Below are 25,183 nucleotides of genomic sequence, written 5' to 3' on the forward strand. Positions count from 1 at the left end.
GCTACCATGGCACAGAAACAAGGCAAAGCATCGGGTTCCCAGCTTCTGCAAAATGGCTAGCTCTATGGCATCTTGGATAAGTGCCACTTTTCGCTGCCACAGTAACAAAACCATCACTAGGCCATTCGGAAATCAACTAATTCGTAAGGCTAAAATCTATCATTTCAGACTAAGGCTTGTGTCATATGAACATGCTCCAGTTTACTATGTTTTCTAAGGAAGCATATACATATTAAGCCAGCAAGATGAAATTCAGATCTCTTCATTGCCGGGAAGAGTCTACATAGTTTGTCCCATTTCTAGATACGGGTGTAATCACAACTGAGTTCATTGACCCATTTTCACTTATTAGTGTGATCACAACTGGATTCACCAACCAAATTAAGTAGATAAGAAGACTTGATATGAATTCTTGAGAGTATCAGTATAATGAGAGTTTCATCACCTCTTTACTTACCTTTTCCATCTTCTTTAGCTGTCTGTAAATAGTGGTATACATTTCAACTCTCAGCATACCAGAGCAGCAGATATAGACCTATTTGGACTCTCAGCTACAGCAACAGGGGACCAATAAACTTCCCTGACAGCGAAATACCTAGTATTCACCCTGCCCATGTCAGTAAATGGAAGCCAAGAGTATCTGAAGTAATGGTACTTCCATGGCACCTAGATGGGGCAGGAAGTTCTTAAAGCTCTATCTGGTACATGTTCTATGCTTTTGATCAGTTCAACTAGTTGTCGAAATATCTCTCACAAGACTGCCATCTGATTTGTTTTATATCACATTTATGCTCGGGAACGGCTCTGTAGTAACACTCCCTAACCTCACGCTGGGACATTTGATGATTTAAAAAGAGAAATTGAAACTTCTAAATAGTATGACTGGCTTCATCATTTATCAGTAAAGAATCAATGCTTCTATGACAGCCAGGTTCTGAGTATCAGAGTAAGGATTATCAAAATGGCTTAATACCTCCCACGAGTCTACTGCGTTTTGAAGGGAAAGCCAATGAACAGTCATAACACTGAATAAGGCTGTTTTTTGTTAAACGGACCAGTCTGAAAGCTGGTGTGCTTTTGGCTTATGCTCTAAACAGAACACTGACTAATCTACCATCTAAACCAAGAGATGTCCTCTGACAAAAATTTCTTCTTACAAATGCAGTTACATGATCCAATTCTGGTTTGACAGAACAGCAGGCCAAGGGCAAAAAAGTTGAAGTGGCCACTTTGATGAAGATAATTAAACCATACATATTTGAAGGAAGCAGAAAACTGGGAAGGCCAATACTGTAAATTTAAACAAAGATTCAAGGGTCTTGAATATATCTAAAAGGCTAAACCAAATTAGATTCAGTGCACAGTGCTTTGATGAGTTTCAGTGTGGTTACACTGCTTTTACAACTACAATGACAAATCTGAACTTTTTTTGCTGTCTTCAGAGTGCCTAAGGAATCTCAGGATATCTCATCCAGGCAATAATTTTTCTGCTGCGTTCATGCTATTTCATTTAGCAAAAATCATGTGATGCTATCTAAGCGGTAGTTGATCTACACTGAACTAAAGGTTAAAGTCTGTTACAGACACAGACCTGAGCTAAATCTCTAGATCACATGCTCATTCAATTTAAAGAACACAGAACAAAACTGATTCCATGTCAAACATTCCCATGACGAATTTCATTCACACTTACTATTTTTGTCCCATGAAAGACATGCTATATTCTAGCCAGGTCCCTTATACAATTCATGTCACTAGAGTAATTAAGTGCCTGGGATGCTTTAATATCTGTTCTATATCTGCAAAAACAAAGTATTAAAAGAAATGATCTTCTACTGTGTTTACATCACTGTGATCCAAAAGAGCACTTGGCTCTGCCTGACTTCAAGAGCACTAACTAAGCCCATGCACATTTAGCAGTTTAGTTAAAATTAGTTCCAAGTTTTGTTCCATTGGTAGCCTGTCTCCGCAAAAGAAAGAACAAAAACAAACAAACCCCCAAACCCCCAACACTTTACTATAGTTTTGTGCAAGTCATTTAGTAATTATCCAACCCCCAAAAAATAGTTTAGCAAGCATCTTCGTAAATAACAGTACACGCAAATTTTAACCTGTAGGAATTACAAAAGAATATATGAATTTGTCATATTAATCATACTGGGTTATAATTAGTTTTTCTTTTATAAGAAAAACAGACAAATGCTGTGAAAAAAAACCAGCTGTTACAGAACTCGTACTGAAAGACAGGATGCATGGATAGAAATCACAGTTCAAACAACAAATATAAAGTGAGAACACAAGAGGTAGAATGAGTCAATATATCAGACCAAGAATCAGACTTACTAGATGTAAGTATATGTCTCTTACAGGACTTGCACATAAAAGGTTCAAGGCACTAAAGGAACAAATTCATCCATTAAAATAACGTGCAAGTTTGGAAGGAAGCCCAACATACACTTTATTCTAGATAAAACCTCTTAAAATCCTAGAACATCTGAATTCCTTTCTTCATCTGAAACATCCACATTCCCTAGTTCTACTTCAGTTTTGTATATGGCAATCAAGGTATATTAACAGCATATTACAGAAGTGATGAAGAAGAAACCAACACAGAGCCAGGAAGTTCCAAACTCTACCCATATCTCTTGTACAGACTTGTTAAATGACTTGGGGCAAATCCCTTGTCTTCCTTTGTTTCTCCACTCACAGGATAATGATGCTCCCTATGGGGATGTGATGTTCTTCAGATCAATACTAGCTTAGAAACCTATTGAGGATCAAGACAAAAGAAAATAAAGAAAACAGAAAGGTAAGAGGTGTTCACTCTTATATGGGTCTACCTAATTTTTTCACTATACACACACATGTGTGTGCAGAGGTGTGTGTGTCAGCATCATTTACAGCAAAAGTAGCAAGGTAAATGTAACAAAAACCAAGGATGAGAAGAAACTATAATACCTTTAAGGGGAGAATACGGTAAGTTAACTAGCTTTCAGCTCCACAACACAGGCTCAATATTGTTTAACATCTGTGTTGATGTTACTCAGGAACAAAGCATGAGTAAACACAAAATATCTTTTGCTACTCAAACTAAAAGATGTGTTCCCCACTTCCCTGTTTAATTAAATCAGATCCCTAGGATCATGTCAATTTTTATTTCCAGTTGTTACACTTTTACCTCTCTGCATGTTCTTCCCCACTCCGCTTCTATTTGGAGAGCCAGTTTCACAACTGACCCCACCCACATCCAAGACATCCCACTGCTGCTAGCAAGAACTAACCAACCTGGGCAACTCAGAGCAAGGCATGGATGAATCAGGAGGAGGAAGCAAAATGTTCCTGCCCTCTTCACCAGTAGACAAACGCTCAGAGATTGAAACCCTTTCCTAAGACAACCAGGAAAGCAGGAGAAAAGTCATTTATCTTCCTCCCTTGTCAGCAGCTAAACAAGGATAAAGAGAAAAAACAGAATCTGGCCCTTCATGAAATTTCATATTCGCTGCCTAACTTCTTAAGCTTGAGCAGAAAAACAGGACAAACTATCTCTACAGCAGCACAACAGCACATTAGAAACCATACGACACGCATCAGTGAACTGCTGCTTAGTATTACTGGGATTTGAAAACTAGCATCAGACTTCCAATTTATAGGGATTAGAAATGAACCAGTATTTCAAACATCTAATGAAACAGCTGTTCATACAATATGTCAACCGCTTTTAAACTAAACCTGTAAGGATCCAGGAGAAAAAAGCTTCACTCCAAAACAGATTTCCTAAGAAATGGTTGGATTTGTGGATAGGGACAACATCTTAAGCAATCAAGTTACTCTTAACTGACTGACAACGCCTTGATTCACGATTAGTCACAAATGCTTAATAAAACGTTTGCCTGAACACCTTTCATCTGACACACTTTTACTTCATATTTTGGCACAGCATAAGACATTCACAGTGTCACTTCACAGAGCTCTGCTTACAAACTGTAACCCAGTCAGCTATCTACACTATTACGGAGGCAGAAAAATAGCTCCAATAAAATAAATACAGCCCAAAGTTAAAAACTTACATTTTGAAGACTGAAAACTAACACTGTAAAACAACACAGAGATGAGAAGCACAACCTAAATGATTATCTCAGACTTTTCTCCCTGAACTGGAAATGAAATCTATTTAACAAAAAGCGAAGCATTCAGGCACTCTGGGTGCACACGTGTACAGTGAAACAAACATCTACAGCTAGAAAGATGCCTAAGCCTACATGATGGACATGTGCCTATATAGAGCATGTTCACAGTCCTCCAAGATGCAAAAGCAAAGGAAGGCTGGAGTTAAGCTGCTAGGTAGAGACCAAAGAAAATCACATTCTGTTTCCAGTGTTTACTTTGGTTCTCCAGCCACAAAACAACTGTAGAAATACTTCCATATGGGTAACCTACTAGTTAATGACTGACAGCCCTGGTACTATGGCAACGAAGCCCACAGGAATAAACATATCCTTCTCAGAATCAGTAGTTCCTAGATTAATACCACTGTGAAAGAGAACTATACTTTTACTAGCTAACAAAGTTTTTGCTTTCTACGTCGACATACAAAATCCCTGAGATACAATAAACAACAAGTAAGCTTTCAGTTGAACCAACAATACATGCACATCGAAAATAATATCCTGCTCCGTTTCTTTTAAAGCCAGGCAATAAACACATTTTAATCAAAACACACGTGCAAGGGAAAAAAAGAAAATAGATGGCACATGCATTTGTTTAATCTGTGCTTTGTTAAATCTGGCTAAGGAAAGATGACTGAAGATAGCACATCATATTAATGTGATACTGCTCCAAACCAAGTTGCTCTTCCTACATGACAATCTGACTCTTGGCCACTGTCCCAAGAACTTAGCTCACAGCTACTAGATTCCAAAGCTCTTGCTCAGTATTTAACTACTTCTGGGCCTACAGAAGAAACTAAATTGATAACGCTCTTCAAAAAGAAAAATATCAATTACTTGCACTCAGAGAAGTCATGTCAATAGATTACAAGTTCATGTTCACTGCAATGCAGAAACGTGTGTCCTTAGGGAATGCAAAGACTAAAAACTTGACAATCAGATGAGCATTAGACCACATGTCAGTAAGAGCTGAACTTTGTCTTTGCTGTACAATAGATGCTTTCATCAGTCTGCAGATATTTCTTAACTTCTTGTGTTAATTCATCCACCTATGTGAAAGAGGCACCTGACAGCTCTGGGGGGTGGATGAGCAACAGTAGAGTCCTAACATTGCACATGAATTAACCGGTACAATAAGAATGATTTCATGTTCTCCCAAAGTACCATGAAAGTTCAACTAAGTACACAAGCTACCTGAATATGCCAACCAATTGAACTTACAGCATTTATTTTGTGCTCCATGTTACATGAACCCGTATTTTACTTGATATAACATTTCAACATCAATATGCAGGTAAGGTAAGGATCACATGCCAAAACCCCAAATACTTCCTGTTTCTTTTTCTTACGCATAGACTACAGTTACATCCTGTAAAACGCAAAACACGAATCTTGCCTGAAGTTGATATCAGCCTGCGTTAGGCTTGAAAAGCCTGAAGTTCCAAGCACTAAAGCATATTCTCCCCATCTTTCATTACCTGGAATTAAAGCTTCCTTCAACACCTTACTGCATGCTAGTCCGAAGTTACACTTGATATAAGGCAGCCATGCAGATTAGTGAGACTGTGAAAGAGCTTCACATGTATTATTCTATACTCTTAGCCAACATAAAAATCATAAAGTTCTAAGTACTTACGCTGCTTTTTTCTCCCTCTACCTGAACTCTAACAAATCATTTCTGTTGCTCAAAGACTAGCACAGCAAAACCATGTCCAAGACAAAAAGAATAATAGGAGTGACCTATAAGATTGTGTGCAAATAAATTCAATAATGTTGCACTCTGAAAAAACTCACATGCCCAATCACAACTCAAATTCCAAAACTTATCTTTTAGAACAACCTTCCAGCAAAAAAGTGCATAATCCATCTGAAAAAACAAATTTAACTACCTTATATAGACTAACTAGAAAATAAAACAGTAGTTACTGCAATGAGTAGCAGGTCACACGCTACATAACCGCTGAACTATTGAAGAAACTCAATAATAAAACATTTTGCTCGCCACATATCAGGAGATTACCATTGTATACAGCCACATAAGACAGAAAGTGATGCGGCACCAGATGCATTCATACCATCTGCCACAGGAATAGACTCTCAACACTGGGATTCTCATTCTACAGTGTAAGAAGTTGGTCCAAGCCATATTTAAACACTAAGTATCAAAATCAACAGACCCATCACAATAGCACTTCCCCCTATTTGCCTGTTTAGAAAAAGCACAACCAAACGGCCAAATCTTCACAAGAAAGAGAACAGTAGATGCAGAAGCACAGCACACTTCAGAAATTACAGCAGCTTCCAGAGTTGCAATTCCCTAAAACACCTTCCTTTAATCACTCAAAAATCAAGGTATGAAAGATTAAGTGAAACGGGGTTTGACAAAACAGGGCAGGAAGAACCATATGCACGTCAGAAAGTGAGTCTGCTTGGACTAATTGGACTGCTGATACTAATATGCACATAAGTTTAAAAATGATTCTAAGTCTAGGACTGATTTTGAAGAACTTAACATGCCTCCTTTCTGAAGGATAAGCAATCCAATCTTTACCACCCCCAAGATGCCTGTTCACTGTTAACACTGCTCTTCTTTCTTACTGGTTGAAGAAAAAACTTCCAGTAAAAGGCATTTTCACTAAAGATTAAATGACAATATGATAATCAGCTAATATACTGCATAAAACCTCATAAAACAGGACCTGGGTTCCCCTCCCTGACATGGCTACTTTTCTTGGGAGTGGACTGGGACAGTATGAAAATAAAAGACAAACTGAATAATGAGGGTCATCAATTACTCGCAAAGACTGCATGTTAAATTTAAGTAGGACAGCTGAGCTTACAAGAAGCTCATTCCTTTCAGAGTTTATCAGTAGGAACTCCGAGACATTGCATCAGAGTGAGGAGGACTACAAGAAAAGAGAATGAGATTCCAATTTTTTTAAGAAAAGACTGGAGGTTTTCACTTATACTTCAAGTCCCTCTTCTTAAGAAACAATGCTTTAACTATCATATTAAATAAATGAAGCAAACATTCTGTCTAATATAAACACCATAACTAATTAACTTAAAAGCAATCCCCACTTGAAAGGCATTTCTCCAGCCTGTCTGGTCCTAGTTAGAAAGTTACTTAGAAAACAACAGCTTTCTAAGTCATAGCACTGCAAGGTGCAACATCACACAACACCAAACCTCCCATTTTATGAGCCAAAATAATGAAGAGAACAGTATAACCGCTACTAGTCTTCTCTCCACCTATCCTAGGGCAAAGGAAGAAACAGAAGGTTATAGAGCAAGCGTAGTCATGTGTCATGTTCAACCCCTCTATCTGAAGTCTCAAGACAGAAAAGCCAGAGAGCACTCTACCGCTTTTTCTAAATTCAACGAGCCTATCCACTGCTTAACAATTAGGCTGGGTATTTCTGGGAGCAAGTTGCACAGGGCATTACCCAGTTCCTTCCATGCAAGTCTGAAGCATTTCACTTCCCCCTTCATGAGCTATACACCGACTGGTAGGAGAGTTAGGGTGGAAACGACTGTACATGACAGAAGATTAGTGCTTTGTCCAGATACAGCTGATACAGTCCTTCCCCAAAAGCCAAAATTTTCAGGAGAAAAAACACCTTCTTGCACTATAATCATATAACACTAAGACATTCATCATCCATAACTAGGGTAAACACCTGAATCACAGGCAAACACTAATTACTGGATAATCCTGGGAACTCCAGTTCACTGCATCTTATCTGTGGCAAGATTAGCCCTCCCAGTATGTGACAAAAATGACTTATTTCTTGTTTCTAGGACACTGCTTATTTTCCTTTAAGGTTCTTAACTGAAGATGACTCTAAATCCAGTAGCACTGGCCCAGTATAAAAACTTCATATTGCCTACTAGCCACATTATGCTTTTATTACACAATAAGAGCATACCATCAGAAGATGCAAATTCCAATCCTGTTAAGTTCTCTAAAAAGTTTAAACTCCAGATGGTCTAAGACCTGTTTTCTAACACTTCCCTCTTTCTTTTACCTAGGAGGCTGAGTCCCAGCTCATTGTTTTAAAGGGTTTTTAGCCTAAAGAACAAGGGGAGGACTGCATTCTTGCTTCTCTGGTGGAGTACTTCCAAAGGGACAAATGTTTAGTGCCTCTGCAGGCTGTTCCCCTAAGATCAGAAGCGACTACTGCCTGACACAGAGTTACCTCATTTTTCTTTTGGGCTGAAAATAGCCTAACTAAGAAATCAGGAAGTGTCCAGCTATGGTACTAGTTGTCCTGGATAGCAGAAGAACAACCAACCTGAAGAATCCATTGAAACTGTGGTCCCTGAAATATCAGTTTAAAGACGTGCAAGACACTGAGCAAGTTTATTAGCTGTACCATAGGGAAAAAAAAAAAAAAGCTACACAAGAGATTTTTCTAAGATGCAATTTCATATTCCTCGTGATTGCTTTAATCAATTCTAAATAGGATACATGACAAAAGTAATGCTATGTGCATTCTTCCATGCCCACAAAAAAGCTCTCAAACTGGGCCAGGAACTAACTTGAGAGTTTATTGAACATTTCAGGTACAGATCACCTCTCTGTTCCCCTCCCCCCTTCCTTTTTTTTAAGCCATAAGCCTCTTGACTTGTTTTAGCTATGTTTAGTAAAACATACTTAACCACATAATAAATCTCAATACACCAGCTAGCGTGCCCACTTCTATCTGCTAAATCTAGTAGTACAGAAACTCCTTCAAATCTGGCATAATCTTTATTTACTCTATTTAAACACCTTTAAGGCCCTCCAAGCAATCAAGACCATAAGATAACTGAATCCCAATTTCAAAATATCTTCCAGTGTCTACCCTTGCAGTCTCCAGAAAAATTAGTTTTAATGCAGTTCTTTCCCTTCAATAACTCCTATCTGTTTAAGTCAAACCAGAAACAGAGGTAATCTTACCCTCATTTAAAGCCACAATGGCCTCCTCCTTACATAAACAAAAATTATTTCACAAGTTGTTTATTTTTACTTTCCATTTCATTCTTCACAATATTGAACTGTTTTGCATTTGACATCTGAAATTGATTAAAAAGGATGTTTCACCCATTTTCATGTCCAACATGCTGCAATGTTGGAATTAGAAAGGCTTTGTTTTATCTTTTTTTCCCTATATTGGAGCTACCATAACTAAAAAAGTTAACTCAGGGCCTAGTACACCACCGACAACTTTAAAAGGACAGACTTCTCCATGTTTTTGTCACCGTTAATTTTCCCAACTTCAGTTTCATTGCACATTCGCTTGTACAACAAGAAATAAATATAAGGCTTTCACTCCACATATGTCAGTCGCTATCCTGCATACTTTTACCACCCTCTTGCTACTTCCATCTCCTGCATTGAAATAACTGACAACTCATTTTCTCCATCAAGCCTTACTCCAATTGATTGTTTTTACCCATCTCTGAATAATAAGCCTTAAAAAACAAACAACTCCATCCAACAGTATACTGACCCTTGAGTTAAGGCTAAAAAAATAATCAAAAGAGAAGTGTTTAACACAAACAAAAAACAAGCTAAGAGCCTAGTAATTGTACAGTTACAGCTTTTACAATTACTTCAACACAAGAAGGATGCAGTTGTATTTGATATTATATGAATTATTTCTGCAAAAGAACTAGACGACAATGCTACATAGCTTTGCCTTTAAAATGTTGCACACAAAAAAAAAAAAAAATCAAAGATTACAGAGAAGTGTTTTGAGGACAACATCCATATCAACATGGGACATCTACCAGAGATTCATGACTGTAGCCTAACAGTATAGTCACAACTTAAGCCTCTTGGCACCAGTACTGCAACCTCCTTCAGTTATAGGGAGCTTAAGTCACTCGCAAGACCAGGACCCAGCTTTCTAAGACAATTCAAAAGCCAAGTTTGGAACAGGTACGTACGCATGTTTGGGGGAGGAGGAACAGTTTGTGCCCGACAGATACAAACTGTTTCCCCTCCACCCCCCGCCCCCAACAGAACGCTAATGATCCAGTTACTAAACCGAATAGCTAGTAAAAAAGCATATCCATACCACAGCACTGCTAACAGAACACTGGGCATCTCTGCCATAATAGGCTTGTCATTAAGTTGCTTACATTCATAAACTTACTAAAAATGTTTTGGGTTACACAACCTCGAAGTCTGATACAAACCTCTTAAAATAACAACTCATACGCGGTATTTCAACAGCACTGAATACAGAGAGAACTGTCAGACGAGACTGCATCACTCAGAAAGCCTGGTTTTCAGCAAAGGAAAACTACCTTAGGCAGAGAGACTAAGAAAAAAGTGGTGGGGTTTTTTGGTTTTTTTTTGAAGGAGGGGGATTATTAAGTAGGAGTATCATTAAGCATGAATATTGATATTTGATAGTAACATTAAATACTAATATATCAGTAATATAATATTACCTAACATTAATTGTTACTAAGTACAGGGAAAAACTGACTGTCAAGAAGTAATACCTAGATAATAAGACACTTACTCATTCATCAACTATTGTGGTCTGATAAGGGTACAGGGGTCCCATTAAAGAACTCTGTCATAGTGACCTTGTTACAGTCACTTCTGCCCCCCCCCCCACATACAGTTTCTCAACAGTCAGAAAAGTTGCAAGAGCATTGTTTCCTCTGATCCCCCACTTCTTTACTACTGCCACCTTAACTATGTGGTTGTCAACCGTTATTTTATTCTCCTCTAAGTCTTTTTAGGTCTTCGCTACTGAATAGCTCTGGTGTTGACTTTGCAGACTTTTCCCAAGATGCAGTAGATGTACGCTGTCCTTACTCTTATGAGTTTCATTCATAGTCATCCATATTTAAGACACTAATAAAAGCTGTAGAAAACTAGCTACTTCTGCCTCCAAACGAGGCAAGGTAATTTGCACAATACTCAACTGTTGGTTGTGAATTTGTTTCCACAAGCTAAAGAAAGAACAAAAAAAATAGGCATCAGTAGTAATTCTTTATACAGCATTTCATGAGAAACCCCGGTTTAATAATATGCTAAACCAAGCAAGGCAACATGCAGTTTTTCTGCTTTCTACTACATGGGGGGTTTTTTGTGTTACCCCCTCAACTTGTTCAGGTGCCTATTTCCATAACTTATCCAGAAGCCTCTACTCTCTAACCAGCCCTGCCGAGAAAAGACCTTCTGTCAGATGGCAATGACTTAAAGGAGCAAGGACAACTCACGTAGCCAGCTGCTTACCTGGCTGCCTAACAGCAAGCTCAAACCTTGCTTCCAGAAATCAAAACCAAAATATTCCATTCTAAATATTAAAGTATCAATTCTACTGTATTGTCTAAGCTTCTTTGAGAGAGTAATAGAAGATGAAGTACCACCCATACATTTTCTGTTTTAAATATTAATGGTATCCCTATGAACCTGTTAGAACTGCTAATAAGAACAAAATTTTCATCAGGAAATACACATAAGCAATCGAAGTTTACTATACACTTAGGCATAAATTCCTCTGAGCAACACACAAAACAAAAATGACAAGGCTAAAATATTTTACCCACAACATCCAAAGCAGTACGTAGTAATGCTACAAATTTCAGCGTCTACCAAATATACAGGACAGGCCCTGTGTTCAGTGACCTAGGAAGTGAATTATGCTGAAGACCTTACAACATCTGCTGCCACTAACTCAGAGATCAACTCCATGCTGTTTCCCCCCCCCCACAGTAAAACTCACGTATGCCTGTCATCAAGACGCCCCATGTCACAGGCTCTACTGAAGCTGTATAACTAAGAAAGACTAACCAATTCTATGACTGTCTTAATTCTTATAACTCAGCCATAAGACCAAATGAAGGCCTAACAACAGAAAGTGCATCTAAGATAGGAATCAGAAATCTTAAGCACACTTGAACGAATTATTATTTACAGCAAAAGTAGTTAGCACTCCAAGCTCACTCGTGACCCAACTGCAAGTCTACCAGGTTCTGAAAACGAAGTCAGTGTTTTTTTAGTGGCAGAAGCCTTCCACAGGATTACAAGACCCCGTTCTCAGGCACTGGTTGCTGGGCACACGGTCTCTAACCCCAGCTCCCCTCACTCTCCCCAATGAATCGCCAGCCCCACAACACCATGCCATTCTCTGGCACGTCTAACACTGCTGCACTCAGGCCGATACGCCAGGCAACTCTGTCAGCCACCTAACGAGCCCCACGCACCAGCCAACAGTTGAAACAACAACAACAACAAAGAACAAAAACCCCTTAACCGGCTTAGAGCGGGTAAGCAGCTATTTAGGGCCCGAAAGGGCGAGCCAGCGGCTGCCAGGGGTGGACGGGGGGGCTCTGCCTCCCCCCCGCCCCGCACCGCGCCCGCTGCCCCCCCGGCGCCGTTACCTTCGGCCAGCAGCTCCTCGGCGGTGACCTGGTACCGTCCCACGGCGAACACCTTGCCCAAGGCGGCGACGCCGCCGCTGCCGCCGCCGCCGCCGCCGCCGGAGCCGCCGCACACCGTCCCGCCGGAGCCGCCGCTCCCGTCCGACTTGGGCATCCGAGAAAACTTCTTCATGGCGAGCGGCGCCCCGCCGGGCCCGCGGGACGGGGCGCCGCAGCGGCGGGGCGCAGGCGGCTGCCCACGAAAGAGCCGCCCGGGCGGGCGCGCGCGCGCGGCCAGGGGCGACCGTTGCCCGCGGGCGGCCGTTGCCCAACGGCTGCCGGAGGGTGTGTGTGGGGGCGGGGGCGGGGAGGGGGCTGCCCCGGTTCACATGCCGGCCGCGGCCCCCGCCCCGCTGCTCCTCACCCGCCCGCCCGCCACCGCCGGCTCCCTGCGCCCGCACCGGGAGGCGGAGGAGAAGGAGGAGGAAGGGGGCGGGCAAAACCCCGCCGCGAGGACCGAGCAGGCGCCGAGAGCCGCGCTGCCCCGTGGACGCCGCTCGGACTTTGCTCCCAGCCCTCGCGCGCGCGCAGCCGCCAGCGCCGCCGCCGCCGCCGCGCGCGCGGGCGGGGCGGGGCAGGGGGGGGAGGGGGGAGCTGCGCGCTACGCAGAGCCACCGCCTCGCCAGTGTGTGGACGAGCGGCGCATGCGCGGCTCCCTCTCCCTCACAGACGCGTAAACTCCCCCCTCCCCGCTGCTCACCCAGCCGCCTGGCCGGAAGTGAGGTTGTCAGGCCCGCGCGAGCACGTGGAGGGGCGGGTGGGGGGGAGAGGCGCCTCGCGCTGCTCCCCTTCCGCCACCCCGCCCGCCTCGTGGCGACCGTTAGGACACCGGCGACCGTTAGGGTTCTAACGGCCTCGCCCGCCTCGCGCGCGCCGCCTTCGCCGCGCTGAGGCGACCCTCCCGCTTCGGGGCGTTGAGCGAGGGCGCCCGCTCGCCCGCTCCTCTAAAGGAGGCGATTCGGCCCCGCAGGAAGCCTAGCGTTTTCGCAGAGCTGTCGCAAGGAAAAACAAAAAAACACGCGTGAGGCAAACAGAGCCTCTCACCGTCGGCCCCGGCCGCCTTCACTGCTTCGCTGACACCGCCCAGTGCGTTTAAAGACAGCAGGTGCTCTCAGGAAGGGTGGCTGTGGAGTAGTTTAGCTTCGGGCGGTGATGGGAAGGGGTTTTAGACTACCACGGTGGTAAAAATGGCCCTGAACACCCTGCTCGGGCCACCTGAGAGGCCTGCGGACCCTCTGAGGTCCATAGACTGCTTCTAGCGGGGAAACTGAGAACTGCAAGAAATAACTCTACTGACGTCAAGGTGTGTGTAAATTTACAATAGGGAGGCTCCACATATGCACTTGTTTAGGAGTTAACTGACTGAAAAACAGCAGTAGAAAACCATGAATCTGGACAGAAGAATGTCAGCTGTGCATTCCCCACTGTGAAACATATCCTCTATGGACATCTTCCCTAAAGACATTGACAAGACATGTCTGGGAACTTTCCAACATGAGACTTGTTTCACCTGTGAAATTTCCAGGAAAAGAAAAATTGGATTTGAAAAACGTTTTCTGAATCACAAGAAGCCCAGTCTTCACAGTCCCTTGCTCAAGTCTGTGAGCTTGCTTGGAAAGGTACAGAGCCACAGCAGCCAGGGTGCCGGGGACTGAAAGGTATGTCATTACCGCCATACTGCTAGATGTCAAGATGGCCATTTAAGGCAATATTTGTCACAGTTCCCTAGAAACATAATTTGGGAAACACCCTGCATTTCTAAATAATTTATTATCCCAAATTTCCTGTTGAAATTAACATTCAGATTGAAACCAAATTTCAAACTATCCAAAATGTCAGAAGACATCCAGTTTTAGTACTAGAACTAAGCAATTCTACTCATCCAAAAATGGTGAGAGATAAGAGTCTTTCAAAAGGTAGCTTGATTACAAGCCTGTTTTCCTTGGGTAGTCCCCTCTATGCACATGCAAATAATGTATTCATGCATCTTTTTTTCCCTTAGAAGATGAAATCATACAATAAAAACAAAAATTATATGGGAGCTACAGTTAATCTCTCACATGACTAAAAGAAGCCACATTTTGGCATCTCTAATGTGAATTTGAAAATGCAGCCTTTCCAAATGAAGTTCTAAATTTAAGATGGACAGCAATAGCAGCCATCGAGTCAGTAAAACCTCTCGAGAAGTCAGAAGCTTGAAATCTTTGAGTTAATGTTTCAAAAATCAAATTAGCTTTGACTTAATAGTATTGCCGTACTCCAGGTTGGTAACAAAATGACAGTATTTCTTTATTGAAGTGACAAGTTGTCACATGGTGACAGCACAGATAAAGCTGTTTGCATTAGTAGTCCCCTTTCTGCAGTCATGTCTCTCCTTTCAGTAACTGGAGATCAATTTTTCAGGAGCATGTAGAGATTCTAATTCACGGCTTTCCTTAGAAGAGAGGTATTTTGACTGCACATGAAAGGAACAGAGTACTGCGAGGAGAATGGCATGATCAGCAGCCTTTTCTTAATGAGGACATTCTTACAGTGCTATATGCCTGAGCTCCTTAGAAGTATGGTTTAATTATGGCTTTGAAAAAAATGGAGCTAGGTTAAAAGCACATCAACTTACTGCGAGCGAGCAATAAAATTTTGCTTGTCCTCAACTGAAAAATAATGTATTCTGTAAAAGTTGCTGCAAGAGTGTAGCATTGGCTTTTTGGTTAGCGGATTCATTTTTACTTGTTTTGGGGCTCCCTATCCCCATTTATTTTTGTGCTGTTTAAAGTGAAAGATGAAATTATTGCCTGAGTTATTTACAGATCAGACAAAATAAGCACTCCCGTTATACTGTGACTAACACTACTAATCTCTGTCTTCACATACTAGATGTAGAGGCCAAGTACTTCGGCATGACTGGCAAATCAATGTATCACAAATGCCCATGGAGTTGTGGTGATTAAGAGACACATAGATAGCCACACAAATGGCTAGTCCCTTGTGAGTAATCTTGAAGAACCACACAATAGCTAACCTATGATGTTCTACAGCCCATTTACTTGCAAACTTCACCCCCAAATAGTCTGTCTTTTTGTATCAGATGCCAGCATGGTGTGAGGAGGTTTCATGTTAAGGATTCCCTTCTATTAAGTATAGGTCAATAAGGTTGAATAGTATAGACTATTTTGACAAATCACTTTAAAATAATGGGCCCAATCCTCCCAGCAGGTAAATAAGTGCTAGATTTCGAATATGTGAGTAGGCCCACTGACTTTGTTGGAATTCTTCACCTGAATGGAACTACATTTTGATATTTCTAGACAGTATATTAATTTCAAGAAAGGAAGAGTTGTGAGAAGTCTTCACTCACTGTGTGAAACCCAGAGGAAACTTTGTTCTCCCTTACAGAAAACAAAACCCCTCATTTGTTTTGGGCAAAGTAGGGATGCCTGGGTGTTACACACCTGGAAGGAGTGCAGGAACACGAGCCCATATCTTGCGAGGCATGCTTGACACAGTTGCAGTATCACAAAGAGGCCAGAAAGGTCTTCACGTTATTTCCAAAAAGAAACAGAAAACAGATTTTAAAACCTTGAAAGTAGCGACAAGCATGGTTGTTTTCCGGGTGGATGCAAAACATTGGGTGGCATGAAGAAAAATCCAGTGACGACAAGGAGGGAATCAGAATGATGAATCCCAAGGTGAGGAGAGAGAAAAAACAAGAGGGAAGATCGTGCAGAAGCTGGTTCAAAGCAGTTATCCTTATTTTTATGTTTTTCTTCACTATATAATGGTTCTTTCTTAGACCTTCAATTCTAAGAATTGTGCAAACATAGGAGGTATTCGGCTTTCATTACCAAAGAAAGAACAATAAAGGTAAGTTGCTGCTTTTTATGGCTGTGGAATCAATGGTGAACTTTTACTGCACTAAAATAGGAAAGAAAGCAAAAAAGTCCTGATCACATGCTTTGTATGTCTCTATCACAATATCGGAGGGTCTTGCTTCGTTCTTTCTTTCATTGCCTGGAGTCTAAAATGCTGAGGCTTTTTTCCCTTTTTTTTTCAAATTGTATAGTGGCAGATCCATAATGGAATGTAAATGATTCCAGTTACTACCTTTATGCAGGACATAATACCCATTTTGAACCTTCTTTCATGACTAGTTCCACAAAACAAACCTCAAATTTTTATTTTTTAACACAACAGAAGCTGTATTCTCAGAGGCAAGATAGTGAGATTCACAGATTGTCGGATAATGTATTGTGGCTTTATTAATACAGTGCTGAATCAGAGTGCTTGAAATCTGCTCCTGACCCTTTGCTGTTAGGCAGCCTTAAGCATGCTGCTTCACCTCAATATACCAAAAATTTTCCATGCATCTCTCCCTACTCTTAACTCTTTTCTTCATGCAGCACATAAACTGGTTTCAGATCAATCCCATGAGAAAAAAAAACCAGCTTCCTGCAAAAATGTTAAATGTCCCTTATAGAAAATAGTTTTTAAAGAAAAAGAGAAGTAGAAGCCTTTCCTTGCATAAATGTTATTTTGAAAAGGCCCCTCACTGCCCCTGGACGAACACTTTCGATGCAGTTACCCAGGCTGGAATGTTAGAAGCTAAAGAAAAAAATTCTAACTTTTCAGAAATCTGTTCTCTGATTTTCAGAAATCTGTAAAACTTTTTTTTTTTTTAAGTATCACTCTTTTAATTATTCTTTACCTTCATTTAAGGCAAACAGGTCTGTCTTTGTATTATAGACTCTCAAGTGTTCACCAACTCTTGCAGTAAAATTTTTTTGTCCTTATGCAAGTATGTGAGGGTTATTCTATCTTATAATAATTCAGTCAGCCTAAACAAGGCATTACCAGAGAGAAAGTTATATTAATAAGCACTTTTATTTTTTCCCCCTCTTCTTATCTCATCATTGTTTCATGTTTGCTTTCCTTCTGGTCCTGTGGGAGCCGTGAGAAACAGCATTTACACAGAGAAGTAGCCGTACAATCTTCCTGTCTTAATAAATATTGTTTCTTCGTTTCATGCTGCTGACCCTGATGGAGTCTGTTTTAGACACAGTTACTAAAACCAAATAAAATGTTTACGATGAGCTAAAAGTTAGGAAAACCCCAGGAGACAACTGCTTTGGCTTTGGTTTTGTTTTTTTCCTAGGATCAAGTCATAGCTCAGCTCACTATCTCAGAGACCGTAGTGGCAATGAAAGGGGTTTTTTTGTTTGCTTAATTATATATACAAAGTATTAGAAAGGCTTTGGTATGTTGTGAAATGTTGGCATGGAAAAGAACAAAGAGCAGGACTGAAATCACTTAGTACAGAGGGATGGCACAAATGAACTACAGAGTCAGTGCCTTGTCTGATCTTTGTTTTGACCCAGTGAATAGAGGTAAATTTTGATCAGTTTCAGTTTCTACCATCTATTCTAAACAGGAAATAAACAAAAGGAATTGTGAAAAACAAATAATTTACTGATTTTTGATATTAAAATGGAAAAGAACCAGGGATGGAGCTGGTAAAAATCTACACGGTACAAATGGATTGCTGAATTCAGCTTTGGTGACACTGGGTGCAACTCTCATTGACATTGAGGTCAAGAGTCATTGATTGCAATGTGAGATTTGTGCTAGAGATGCGTTTTGGACCAAACAGAATATAAATTGCTAGTTGATGTGACAACCCATAGCCAGATGAGAACAGCAAGGGAAATCGGGGAAAACATAATGGCAGATGTGTTTGCAAAAGTCCTGAATAGAAACCGTGGAGGAAGCAGTATGTCAGAGGCTATGAAGGGCTCAGAATTGCTTGCATCTTGACGTGGTAAATTGCTTCATGTTAATAATATTCTGTATCTTTTTTTGGAGAACAACAGTGTCTTATGTCTGTCCTGATGACTGGGATTCTGTAGCACGGTTCTGGCTCTTGCTTCATTTGATAAAGAAACACATTTCTGCTGGCTTTATAAGAGTGTTTTCAGTTCCTCGGTCTAACTTTTTCCTACTTTCTTTGATCCAGGTTCCCGGTTATTCCCAGATCACCAGCTGTTTAGTTTATTTCCTTCTCACCTAAAACCATAACCTGATTTCACCTTTCCTTGAGGAACTTAAATAATTGCAGTCCTAAAGATATACAGTAAGTTTGGCTTATACGTGTACTGTGCTACGTGTAGCCTTTTGAGGTTCAGTCATCATGCTAACCCATTTAATGAATAAGTCTTTGAAAATGACTTCTTTTCCTTCACCAAATTGTGCATGTGACTGAAACACATGGCCTTTTCCAGCAATTCTTAAGCTGTGGTACATGTTTTGTAAAGGGCCTGCTGATAGTCCCTGGATATCTGGCTGGTGACGCATTGTTCTCCTCCCGGAAAGCTAAACTTTGTTACAAGAAAACTAAAATGCCTAAATTCCAAGGCTGACACTACTATGCTGTGTAGCTATCTGTTGTGTCTACAACTGCTACTGAGATAAACAGAAGGGGAAAAGGTGTGTATAGCTGGGAAGGGAAGCTGGCTTCTCTCTACTAATATATCATTCACAGTAGGAAAAAATACATCTCCCAGCTATGTCTGATTTAAAAAATACAGACACGAGGACTGTAGAGCAGGTCTTTACTAGTGGAAGCTGTTATAATACTACTGGCCTCAGACCATGAAATCAGGACAGTTATGATCATTAGTCACATATGCACGCTACATCATTTCTAATGAAGAAACCCAAATACAATAATACACTCCAATGAAGCGTAATGTTAAGAGTTGAAAAAGGAGGGAGGATCATCTTAGTTGGAGCTTTTGCTCTCATTCTTGTTAACCCATTTCTATTTCCAGATACTTTTTAAAAGTCTGTGCTATCTACAAAGTATTAAGAGTCTTAGGGTTTGTTTTTTTCCCCCAATAAGGAACAAAACAGGCACGGAATAGCCAGCAGAACTGGATGCCAAGGCTTTCACTCTGGAAAAGGGGAGTCTAGAGTCAAACCTGTGCCTGGCTCAGCTAAGAACTCCAGAGTGCGCCACCCACACCACAGCTAAGCCATCCATCCAGAAGTATCGCTGTACATGGCCATACTGGGCCTCTTGAGCCCCATGTACCCATTGGGTTATCCGAGTGCAGTCCTCACTGCTGAGATCTCGTGCTGATGGAAAGGAGCAGGATTTTCTGACTCCCTGGGTCTACGTCTAGGAAGACGCAGGCCGTCAGAGGCCTAACAATAGCCCAGTCGTGTCCATGTTCAGAGCCGGAAGGAAAAAGAACTTCTGACAAGCCACCATTATCTCCCATCCGGGGGCATGCTAGGAGGTCTCTTTCCCTCAGTTTTCTGAGGGACATTGTGTCAGTCTAGTGGCTCTTGGTCAGAGGACTGCTTTCATACGTAACTTTTACGTCCAGGAACTGGGCCGTAATGCCTTTGAGTCCCTTTTGCTATCTCGTTTGACGTTAGAAAACTTTGATCGCAAGAGTTTTGTCAAACTGATATCATCCCAGAGAAAGCTTTAGTTTGGACAATATGTTATTTGTTATTGCAAAGATCATCTTGTCAGAAAATTCCTGACCGCCAGCGTCTATAGTGAATAATGAGCGTAACCACGAGGGAGAGAAAGGTTAATACAAACTATAAAATTATCACTAGCTATGCATAATGCATCTATGTGAATCTATCAATCATAAACAGCAAGTCTGAGTGCTTTCTTAATTTGAGCAGCATACAAATTAGAATATAGCAGCCTTCTCTTACATATCTTTGAGGTGTAATACATTATTTAATGTCACACAAGAAAATCCATGTGCCACTGAGACCTACCAGAGGCACTAATATGCCCAAAAGCTCCTTGTAGCAGTAAAAAGTCATGGAAGGGCCACAGCACCTGAGGTACAAAAGCTAATTTTATTTCAGATCATATTCTTTTTACTCTATTTGCAGATACAGGTTTTGCTTTTATATTTGTTATGTGAAATGTACAATGGACTTTTATTCCCCATGTATTTTTTGAGTCTTAGAACACTGCACGAATATCACTGGTCATCAGTCCCTACGCTAAAAATACTTACTTTTTTATATAGTGTTGTAAGCTTGAAAGGAAGGAAAAAGTCCTTGGAACTTAGAGCCTGGGGGAAAGGAGTGTCTTTTGGGTAATAACTGAGCAATCTGTGTGCTGATGCACTCTTAAATATTCAAGGGTTATAACTACAATGACTACAGCTGTCATTTCTGGCTGACTCATATCAGTAAAACCCCACATATAAATACAATTACCTTGCTTATAAGTTGTTTAATTTTGGTATAGGTTATTTCAGGTCACAAGCTGTTACCGAAAAGTGCATTTCAAATAGTATGGAGACATGAACGCTAGTTTTAGTTTAGCCAGGTTAGATAGAGCATTAAGACTTTTGCAAGTCCTTTATCCAATAGCATTTACATCCAGGCTGAGGAAAGGGAACTATCTTATCTACTGTTACAGTAGTTGAAGTTACATACCTCAACAGAAGTGGAAGGAGGAATAGAGAACTGCTGCTAGATTATGCTGTATCTAGGTAGGTACAGAAAAACAGAAGTGTAATCATTATTCCTAATTTTGCAATATTCTTTTCTGAAATATATTTGGTTGCCCATTGTTCCACTATGCAAAGAGATGGAGATGGAGCTATGACATATCCTAATGACTGCTATTTCATGCTCCACAGCTCAAATGCATATTATATAGGATACATAAGTCATTGGCATGAGATGGGAATATTTTTCTCTTCTGGAAAGTGGAGGAGGTTACTAGGGGACAAGCTGTGTAAGATCTGTTTTAAAATAACATGGTGAAAGTAGCCATAAATCTAGAAGTGAAAGTGTTTCAGATAAAAGCAGTCGCAAAACCATGAAATTCACTATATAAAGAAAGTAGTAGAAATAACAAAGCAAAGGTAAGGGATTTCAGAAAACTTAAGTAATTAAGTGTTATGATACTTGTGGACAGGCCCTTAGGATAGTCATCTAAGGAATAAAAATGTGCAGAACTAAAGATTTCTGAAATATATAGCATTACAGACTAAGCAGCAAAATATTCTGACACAGTGAAAGATAGGCAGTTTAGTAAGGAAACGATATAAGAACATGGGATAGAAACATATTAAAGGGGCATATAAATATGTGGAAGGCTACCACTGCCTGTCTGAGAGGCCACTGGAACTGGGGCACTGCAGTAGTCTTCCCCAGAGTGGATTTTATTCAAGATTACTGTTAATTACTTGGACAGTGGTAAAGCATACACTTCCACACTGCACGTATGACTCAAAACCCGAGAAGAGTTGCAAGTAGTTTTGAGGAGAGAATCTGGAATCAGAGTGATCTTTATAAATAGAGAATTGGCCTGAAATCAACAAGATAAAATTCAATAAATGTAACTGCAATAACTAAATGCAGAAAGAAAAAAATCAAACTCAGATATAAAATTAGAAGTATCTGACAAAGCAGAAGGACTGCCAAAAAGAATCTGAGCACTACAGCAGCTCACAGTGTGAACAGAAATTGACAATTGAGTAGCACTGGAAAAAAGGCAAACCCCAGCACATACTAAGAGAAATGACATCTGTAGGACATCAAAGCAATTAATTTGCTGAGACCTCATCTGGAGTACCGCATCCAACTTTGGGTACCGCACATTAAGACACATTACTTAGGTTAAAGCAGTCAAATTCTCTCGGAGAGCAGAAGAGGAGAAAAGAGAGATTTGCTTTTCCAGGTTAGAAATGTTACTTAGAGGAAGTTGATCAGTTTTTCTCAGTGTTTACTACTGGGAAGACAAGAAAAATTTAGTTCAATTTGCAGCAAAGAAAATTCAAGCTAGATAGTAGAAAAAGCTTCCTTATTATAAGGGTAATGAAGCAGTAGAGGAAGAGTCATTAAGCACAGTATCATTATTAAAAGCACTGTAGAAACTCTTTAAACTTTTTTTTTTTAAGAGTAAATAGACAAGCATCAGTTTAGAACAGATTAAACCCGAGTTGTAAATACACATGATACTAGTTAGGGCATGGTGACAGATGATCTGATTCTTTTCTACCCTACATTCCTATATATACATTGAGAACAAAATTTATCCAATTTATTGTAGCAACCTGACAAAGATGTGAAAGAAGTTAAGAACCAAAAGTTCCAGCCTGCAAGGTGCTGCCTGCTTTCATTTATCCTTGTGTTCCTATATACTTGTTGGAATGGCCTTCAGACTGCTGTAAATTTGACTTTAGTGTACCAACTGAGGAAGTCATTCTTTTTTTTATTGAACTTTAGTAAGAAAAGTAATGTAGGTTTGCATTCAAAATACATGAAAACCAGCTTTAACTGTAGAAGGAAAAGGGACCTGTGTAACAGAAAAAACAACATATGCCCATAAATATAGATTGGTGGCAGAATATGTTTGGGAGGACTAGTTGTGAGCTAAACTCAGCAAAAGCATGAAGTGTTTCAAGCTCGCTTTTTAAACTGGCTAGGAAGTTGAAAGATGATTGAAACAACCTGACTGGCTTTCAGATCTTAAATTTTTTTTCAGGGCTTGCACTGGCTTTCCCATGCCAATAAAATTGCATAATCCATTAGAAGAATCCTTTCTCTATTTTTCCCTTGTTTTTTTTTTCCAGCTCATAACTGCAATAAAAATTTCTCTGCAGGATCTTGGGCCATCAGTTCCTTCCAGCCTTTTATTAGTCTCTATGAAATACCTACACCTAGTCATTGTTTAATTGGGGTGCCACTGAATAATAGCAATGCTTTTAATCTTTACAAGGGCTGGTGAATTAAGACTTACAGTGTCCTTGAGAGGAGATGAGTAACAGCAGCCCAGCAAACCATGAACAAAACCTGGGCACTCCTGCTGTAAACACAGTTATTGCTGACAAGAGCCGATAGAAACAAAAAGACACAAGCGCTTCAGATTGCAACTACTGGAGCCTAGCTCTCCAGCAGCAAGTGATTCATCACTCCTGAGTGATTCCTAGTCACCTCCGTAGACCTTCACAGAGACCAGGCACAAGTTTAAACACAGATTTTTAAATGTTTTATTTTTGCCACCTAAATCCTAAGAGCAGAATTGTCAAAAGCTACTTCGCATTATGACAGTTTCTGTGATATCAGCATTCCTGACATTCTGCATCATGAACTTAATCCATCCCTAATTTACTTTGTCCACAGTCATCAGGCTGTTAAGTTGTGCTCATGCATCAAAACAAGGGATCAAACAAGGAGATGCTGATCAGCTTAGAAAGGTCTTAATTATAATCTGTAATGATATGCTACAACTAGGGCATAAAGGGAATACTCTACTCTCAGCACTAAGTTTAGTCAACCAAACAGTAAGATTGGCTTCCATTGGTTGCAAGTCCTCTCATCAGCGTGGATGGGGAGCTGGAAAGTGTGAGAAGGGAGTAGATTCAGTGCTGGCTACATTCCTAAACATACACACGCACACACTTAGAAGCATCAGCCTTGAGAGGCAATTAGGAGAGAAGTGAGAAAAGCTTGGCACAGCTACGTATCCCATGTAAGCAAGGGCAAACTATTAGACTCATGTTTGGTCTTTGGTTTGTTTTTGGGAGCAGTCCCACTGTGCACTGTACCAAATCTGGGTTTTACTATCATGTCTGGCAATAACAGGGTACAAGTTAGATGATGTTTCAAACATTGCCGGTACCAAGCATAAGCAGACAGTGCTCTATTATGTAAACATCCAGACAGGAAGAGCATAGAGACCAGAACAGCAGATTAACACATCAAATCCTGGATTCTTTCAAGATGTGGCATTCAAAATATTTTACTTTTTAAAAAAGCTGTGCAGATAAGAAAGAAAACAAGTAGGTTTTCTACCAACCCCTTCTTCCCCACTTATTTCAAAAGGTTTAGCTACAGTTTTCAACAACCGTATTTTGTTGCACAGGTGTTCCATGTTTTGGAAGTAGTGTTCACTTAGGAACATCATTGAGGTGAGTGGGAGCTACAGACCCTTGACGCCTTTAAAACCAAGGCCATGTTCCTCCAGATGCTGAGATAAGGAGGAACAAGGAATAGTCCTTGGTTATGGCAATAGTTTTTCTACTGTATTAGCTCCTTAGAGCTTCAGTACATGCCTGTCCTGTATGCTGTACAAACACAAACGTGAACCAAATTTAATCTTCATTGTAAAGGCAAGCCCAGAGACATTATTTTGGTCAGTAAAATGAAGAGCGTTATTCACAAAAGAAACAAGTCAAGGCAGACAATTCAAGCTTATGACATCCCCCTTTAAAACGAGCCTTTCCAAGACTTCGAAGAGCGCTGCAGCGGTGGTCAGTGATAACCTTATCATCTTTGTCCAGCTGGGAAAGAGGAAGAAGAGTTCTGTTGGACCTGATGGAGGATTCTGCACAGCACAAAGCAGATGACATTCAGCTGTCCAAATGTAGTTGTCTGTTGCCACTGAACAGATGCCAGAGTATCCCAGAGCTAGTGCGAGGGCTGAGTCTACAACAAAATGTTGCAACAGATCCAGGAGTTTGAGGGAACACTTGCCACCGAGGGCAGTGATTGAATTTTGGGGACTCAGTCACACCCATGTAGCAACGGTCTTTTTTGACACA

At 40.7% G+C, this 25,183-nt stretch overlaps 1 protein-coding gene across 2 annotated transcripts in view; it reads right to left on the minus strand.

The window, feature by feature from the left end:
- The window catches only part of BMP2K (BMP2 inducible kinase), a 70,997-nt gene extending 58,214 nt beyond the window's left edge, over positions 1–12,783 (minus strand). Inside the window, exon 1 of one of the 2 annotated variants that reach the window (XM_067297459.1) lies at positions 12,558–12,783. In XM_067297459.1, the coding sequence (XP_067153560.1) occupies positions 12,558–12,729 (172 nt within the window). In that variant the 5' untranslated portion in view covers positions 12,730–12,783. The remainder of the gene's footprint in view (positions 1–12,557) is intronic. The other variant, XM_067297458.1, reaches the window with a different exon arrangement.
- Positions 12,784–25,183: the final 12,400 nt, after the last annotated feature.

Source organism: Apteryx mantelli, chromosome 5 (genome assembly GCF_036417845.1).
Source record: "Apteryx mantelli isolate bAptMan1 chromosome 5, bAptMan1.hap1, whole genome shotgun sequence".
Lineage (NCBI taxonomy): Eukaryota > Metazoa > Chordata > Aves > Apterygiformes > Apterygidae > Apteryx > Apteryx mantelli.